The sequence below is a fragment of the Diachasma alloeum genome, unplaced genomic scaffold (assembly GCF_001412515.2).
Source record: "Diachasma alloeum isolate Michigan unplaced genomic scaffold, Dall2.0 Dall_scaffold_01043, whole genome shotgun sequence".
Taxonomy (NCBI): domain Eukaryota; kingdom Metazoa; phylum Arthropoda; class Insecta; order Hymenoptera; family Braconidae; genus Diachasma; species Diachasma alloeum.
In genome coordinates, this window is record NW_021681155.1 from 11,612 (window position 1) to 18,755 (window position 7,144).

Genomic DNA, 7,144 nt, shown 5'->3' on the forward strand with positions numbered 1-7,144 from the left:
GTGAATTGTCAATTACCGGGCGTCACTGTGCGCCGCAAAACAATTATTTTTCTTACTGGGCTGTTATTTCCATGACAGTTTCTTCCATTTTTCACAGAGATTAAGGGATGAAAGAGGGTCAGTTGGTGGGGAATTTAATTCTCCGTCGAACTACTCTTTTTTCATCCCTTAATCTCAATTAGGAGGGGAGAAGTGAATTTTTAATTCGCGAGCGAATGGTGAAAAGTCACTGTGCGCCGAGAACAAAATTATTTTTCTCATTGGCCCATGACTTTGTCGTAGTTTTTATTTTTCTGTTACAGAGATTAAGGGATGCAACGGGGATCGATTGATGGGGAATTTAATTCTCCATCACACCCTCTGTGTTTCATTCCTTAATATTAATTAGCCAGCAAATGAATCACCTTAAAAACATTAAGAACATGCTGAGGACGAGGAGGACACAAATTCCACTCCGAAACTATCCCTGCGACAGCGGGAGCGGGACTGCTACTACTGCCGAGTTACCCGCACCGGCAGTTCGCTCAGCCGTCAGAATCGACCGTGGCGGCATCCCTCCTTTGGGGTCGAACTACTTTTGGCTTGGGGTCAGTCTAACCCCGAGATCTGAGCCTCTACTTTAGTCAATCCTCTTTAGAATACCCCTTGACCTTCAAAATTCATCGGATATTTCCCTCAAGTTTTCCTGCATATCAACGATCGGGATCAGCTGTGCAGATTAAAATCCCGAGCGCGTAGCGCCAGAGATTGTAAGGGAGATTGCTNCAGCGGGAGCGGGACTGCTACTACTGCCGAGTTACCCGCACCGGCAGTTCGCTCAGCCGTCAGAATCGACCGTGGCGGCATCCCTCCTTTGGGGTCGAACTACTTTTGGCTTGGGGTCAGTCTAACCCCGAGATCTGAGCCTCTACTTTAGTCAATCCTCTTTGCGCCTACCTACACTCAACTGAAACCAACTGTTCTAACAGTTGAGTGTGGGTAGGCGCTTGAAACCCGCTACTTTCCAGTTGACTATAGTCAACTGAAACGAGTGTGTAATCCAGCCGGTTTCAGGCATGAGTGGCATAAATGTATGTAATGAGCATCCAAATAAAAGAGCAACGTATCTCCCGGACATCCGGAAATACGTTTGTTTGTTACTTAAACTTTTTTTCCACTAATAATCCTTTTTTATACTCCACCGAAAGTACGTTGGTTTATTACTTTTTTGTAACACCTGCCAAAAAAAATTCACTTTTCGGCACGGTTTTGCGTACGTACAGTGTTAGTTTCCCGCACGACGTGCGTATAGTTCACAAGTCGCTTTACGCACTCGAACTTCACATTACACATGCCCTTGAACTTTACGCACTTCGCGCACAAAACAAACGCTTTACCCCCCAAACCACTCCGCAAAGTGAACTGCAGGTATTGCAATAGTATTAGGTGTGTGACTTAATTTTTACCGATTTTTCAGTAAATTTATTTTTGTCATTCCGGCCGTGAGGCAGCGCTTCACGGACGCTGCGCTCCGCTCCGCGTCCGTGAATCTCTGCCTACGGCCGTCATAACAAAAAATACTGTTCGTCATACGGCCAAAAAAAACTTTTCTAGCACATATGATTGCAGCCCTCGCCTTCGGCTCGGGCTGCAAACTCATATTCGCCAGAAAAGTTTCTTTCGACCTAGTGACGAAATATACTATTAATATATAAAAATAGAGAACAACGAACTTAATCTTGGAAATATTGTCCATCGTTTTCTATTACCTTGCGCCATCTCTCAGGTAACATTTGAATGCCGTCGCCAAAGAGGACTCATTAATTAAAAAAATTAATCATCTTTTGTCATGATGCTAGCCGGAAAAAACTGTACATTGCTTAATTGTGCTAAATTATGGGTCAATTCCGAAGGAAATCGTTTGTACATCACGAATTTCATGTTTTTATTGTTTGTACAATCATTGTTAATTAGCTAGGTTGAGGTGAACAATTATGATCTAACCGGACCCTCAGCAAAGCATTGATGGTTCCTGTATTATCGACCTTGGCGTTTTATTCTCTCTGTTTGCATGTGTGTTTACAATATTAGTTCATTTTTTCATGGAAAAAAAAATTTAAATTGAACAACATAATTGTTGATGAAGGATTAATCACCTTATTTGTACCTGGGCGGGAAATAGAAATACATATCTGCATTGTGATACGGGACATTGGCAATAAGGGAAATCATTAGCCCCGAAGATTCTGACAGCTCGAAAGAGGTTATGTTTGATGAAAGATTGTTAAAAGGAACATTCCTGCAATAATCTTCGATCAAAAGCATTGACAATCACTGCAAACCTTGTGAGAAGGCTGTGTGTAACTGAGAGTGAGGTAAGCTTGCAAGCATCATTTTCAATAAATGCTTGTCAATTTTTCTCTGATTTTGATAGCACTTTTTTTTGGGAAGAACAATTGATAATTATTTCTACATCCTCTCTACTTCCAAAGTCAATTCGCATTTCACATCGACTTCATGTTTTCAGTTCATCATTTCATTGCAGGTAAATCATTCATCGATTTCTGATGCGGCAGAATGTCCCAGCATGACCATTAGTCTGATGCAATAGTGGATTATCGAGCGTCAGCTCTCACAGAAGAACCCATAGTCATAACCCCTCGTCTTATTACGTTTTCAAGCTGAAGAGTCGAGGTATCGAGGCACTGAGATACTTTATTATGTACTCAAATGTATCTGTGGTAGGTGTTCGAACATTCCCCAATCGAGAATCAATGTCTCTCGGAGTGTCAAAGTATAAACGACGTATCAGTGCTCTCCCCAAGAAGAATTTCAATGCTGTCGCAGAAAGAAATTGAGAACTGCCTCACAACAGTCTGAAGACACTCACAAAAAAGTCTCTTTTGCAGGGAGGAAAGGAGCTACTTCGGATCAAGCACTACCCCAATGGTAATCCTCAGATCCTTTACGAAAGCCAGAAATCATCGGTGACGCTATGAAATACACCCAGGACGTAGAAGGCAGTAGAAAAAACAGAAAAGCCCAAAAATATTTCAATTCTCATCCTGCTGTGATCTCTCTATTTGAATTTATTTAATGTTGATTTGAATTTGGAGTGAGAGAGTTTCCGTGGTACCCGGTAGCTTAGTTGGAGGAGTGCCCGGCGCGTAACTGGGAGACCCGGGTTCGAATCCCGGCTGGGCGAATCGGGATTTTTTCTCTTTAAATTCTAATTTTATTTGAATTTTTTTTTTTTCAAATTTCTGTGGGAAATCGAAGTGTTCCATCGATTTCTCCAGTGAGCTAACGAAACTGGATCCAACGGATGTTTCTCCACCCAGCGAAAAAAATTCCAAGATTCGTTATCTACTGCTGTACCTCCCCCTCTCAAGACTTCAAGACCCACTGAGGGCAATACAGTCAGCAATAAAATCAAATCTGGTAACGAGTGACGCTCCTTAGACTTAGGCGCTTTTCAATTCGAGACAAAACTGCAACGATAGACATGCCCAAAGTTAAGATGCATGGAAGAGTCTAACGCAAAGAAAAAGCAGTGAGAAATACAGAGTTTTGTATTTGTTATTTATCGTATGATTCAACAAGAAATGGGAGAAAAAGATTTGAAACGATGCATACATGTGTTCACCATATGAGATCAACCTATTGTACGACTTCTCTTGACAAATTAATTTCAATATATGAAAATTTGTGTCCAAGCCAAGATCAAATTACTCCCATTTCGGGAAGCTAATTATTACCATTGAAATACACTATAAGGAACTGCCGATTGCACTTAATGAATGCAATATAGTCGATAATCAGTTTATCATTGAAAAAATTAGAATATTTAAAATAATAAAAGAAGTGTGTCTTGAAATTATTTGTCTAAATGAAATAATTCTTGAGTTTTCCTAAGTTTCATTTTTTTTATTAACTTAATAGTTCTGAAGATTCGTACAGATCTCATAAATCTTTTATATTTCATCGAATGGGAGAAGGTTCGCTCATGAGTAAAAAATGAACCGTCAAACTTGATTGTGAGGGTCACGAAGGGAAATAGTAGAAAATTGTCGCTCGTTCATAGAAGAACTATGAACGTTCTATTCTAAAGTGAATACAATATCGAAATAATTGGATCACTGGAATTTTTGCATGGAATTTCTCTATCATTGAATATAATAATAAATGCAGACGTTCCCAAAATTTGATATAACTTCTTGATTTTCTATCATTTTTCAAGCTACAGAAAACATGTATGTTATTTGCCATCGAATTTTTCGGTCTTTATTGTTCCATTCGATAAAGGAATTCCATGCTAGGACACAATTAGTGGGATGTATCATATCACCACCTATTGATAATTTGTTTCACGTAAACCAGGCATCACAACTTCTCATAACTGTGGTCCTAGATGTTCAGTGGCATTCACGAAGAAAAATTAGATTGAAGGCAAAGAAACAAATCGTGCATGCAAACTACATCCCCTGGAGCAAAAGAATTAGTGCTGTAGGTATGGAACTAGTTTTTTTTATATTGTTTTAATTCCAGTTCACTTTTATCATCAAATAGTATAAAAAGGTGGAAGCTTGTATGATGTTTTCGTATTTTTTCGTATTCCATCATTTGTACATGTTTTTCGATCTTTTTTTTATTTTTCCACGTCAAAAATGGGCAAAGAAATTCTGATTCAATTGGGGTCACGAGAAGACATTTTTTTGTTGGGAACTGTGCCTACTTCATGAGAGGACACGTGTTTTTTATTTCGAAGAATAATTGAGAACTATGAAGTGATGAGCGATTGACAATGACAACATATGATAACGTTTTGCAAAAACACCGAAATACGTAGCATTGTGACATCATAATTTGATATAATTCCGAAATCGTATCATCTTTCAAGAAAAAAAATACGTAAGTGATTTTCCATCCACTTTCCGTATCTCATCGCTGTTTTGAATAAAGAAATTTTATGAAACATTTGAACCAACAGAATCTGTTATTTCACTCCTAATAATTTTCTTGCACGTAATTCTCCTAAATCAAACTTTTCCTTCTCAAGAAACTTCCAATAATTACAGTACTACGTATTTGATAATGAATTCATGAAGGAACTAAAGAGAAAAGATGTAAATTATGCATATAAGCTATATCGTCTGGGGGGAGAGGCTTTGCGTTGCAGGTACACCAACAGTCTTTTATATTGTTCTATTTACAGTTTACTTTCATCATGAAACAATGTTCAAACATGAGAGTTTGTATTAAAAGAATCAAACTAAAAACCATTTACTCTTGGTTCACTATCTCGCGTCTTCCTGAATTTTTTCAAAAATCAAAATCTTTATTTTAACAAATAACATTCGATAAGAATCATATTATAACTAATATACTTAAGATAAAGAACTAGCTTTGGCGACACAGAAAACTGAAATGTTGAGCGTAGTGAACGTTCCTGCTCACTGATTAATCAGATATAAGGCACATTCAGGTTGTATCACCGGATTTCCTTTCACAGGTTTTACTTTACTGAGTAGTCCATCATGGTACCCCCACGTTCCAGTACGACGGCAACAGTAGGCCACGAAATGATCATAGGTCGCATCATATGAGACGACTCCAGCTAATCTGAAAATAATAATTGTTCCATTGAATCGTTAAATATATGAATTCTCAATGTGAGAGAAGTCAAATGAATCAGTCAGAAACTGCATCATACCTGTATTCTCTGCTCAAGTTCAAAGATGTAGGCAGATCGTAGAGCTTGCTACCAGGATCGGTTGCTCTCTCTCTGCAATCTAGCTCCAGATATACATGACAATTAGAAACATTTTCCTCACACCTGACTGCTCGACAAGGACATTTCACATTCCAGAGTTTTGGATAATACTTTAGCGTATCCTGCAAGCGCTTGAATCCAAAGCGCCTCAGTGATGGATTGTCAGGACAGAATGTCGATAGTTTTCGCTGCTTCTCTCCACACTTTTTATTGGAGCAGTGCATACTCTTCAAAACACTCGGGTCCTCAGACATGAGTCTTATCCATATAGACGCGGGGTTACTGTGGGAGTTGATTGTCGATACAAATTGTGATGTTAGAGGTCCTTTCTTGTCATCGTCTTTAGGGTCAGGGAACAGGGGAAGCAGAAGTTGTGCGCGTTCGGTGTAGATTTCCTTGCATGGACATGCAAGGTTCAGGCTCAGGGACATGCTGCCCATGTCAATTGAGTCTCCTTGAGGTTCAGTGTATAATCGTTACTCCTTTTGCACAAGACTCGAGACCTTCTTATCACCAGTATTCTACTCTCAAACCTCTTCATAATCCCTTTCATTTTAATAAATCATCAATTGTGTCTCCTGTGCTGTTGATGAGAACTATATAGAGACCAAAGTATTCAGTCTATTGGAGGGTGTAATGCTTCAAGATTTCCTGGCATTGATCCAAAAAGAATGTGCCTCTCTAATTATTACCTGTGCAGGAATGAAATAACTTATGATATGGACTAGTGATTGGTGTGAAACAGGGAATACTCGTGGAGACTAACAATTTTACTTTGGAAGTAGAGAGAATGTAGAAATAATTATCAATTGTTCTCCCCAAAAAAAGTGCTATCAAAATCAGAGAAAAATTGACAAGCATTTATTGAAAATGATTCTTCCAAGCTTACCTCACTCAGTTACACACAGCCTTCTCACGAGGTTTGCAGTGATTGTCAATGCTTTTGATCGAAGATTATTGCAGGAATGTTCCTTTTAACAATCTTTCATGAAACATAACCTCTTTCGAGCAGTCAGAATCTTCGGGGGTAATGATTTCCCTTATGCCAATGTCCCGTATCACAATGCAGATATGTATTTCTATTTCCCACACAGGTACAAATAAGATGATTAATTCTTCATCAACAATTATGTTGTTCAATTTAAAGTTTTTTTTTATGAAAAAATGAACTAATGTTGGAAACACATGCAAACTGAGAGAATAAAACGCCAAGGTCGATAATACAGGAACCATCAATGCTTTGCTGGGGATGGGGTTAGATCGTCATTGTTCACCTCAACTTAATTAACAATGATTGTACAAACAATAAAAACATGAAATTCGTGATGTACAAACGATTTCCTTCGGAATTGACCCATAATTTAGCACAATTAAGCAATGTACAGTTTTTTC

General features: G+C 38.6%; 1 protein-coding gene and 1 long non-coding RNA gene across 2 annotated transcripts; one reads left to right on the forward strand and one right to left on the reverse strand.

Moving 5' to 3' along the window:
- The first annotated feature begins 1,804 nt into the window (after nucleotides 1-1,804).
- LOC107045663 lies at nucleotides 1,805-3,068 on the forward strand. The gene is made up of 3 exons (XR_001461472.1): nucleotides 1,805-2,354; nucleotides 2,525-2,720; nucleotides 2,889-3,068. It is a non-coding gene; the product is annotated as an uncharacterized LOC107045663 (long non-coding RNA).
- Nucleotides 3,069-5,159: 2,091 nt separating this feature from the next.
- On the reverse strand, nucleotides 5,160-6,957 carry LOC107045662. Its single transcript, XM_015267996.1, has 3 exons — nucleotides 6,642-6,957; nucleotides 5,693-6,444; nucleotides 5,160-5,601 (listed from the first exon to the last, which is right to left on the reverse strand). The coding sequence occupies exons 2-3, from the start codon at nucleotides 6,190-6,192 to the stop codon at nucleotides 5,433-5,435; spliced, it is 669 nt and encodes a 222-aa protein (XP_015123482.1). The 5' UTR covers nucleotides 6,193-6,444; nucleotides 6,642-6,957; the 3' UTR covers nucleotides 5,160-5,432.
- Between the last annotated feature and the right edge of the window lie 187 nt (nucleotides 6,958-7,144).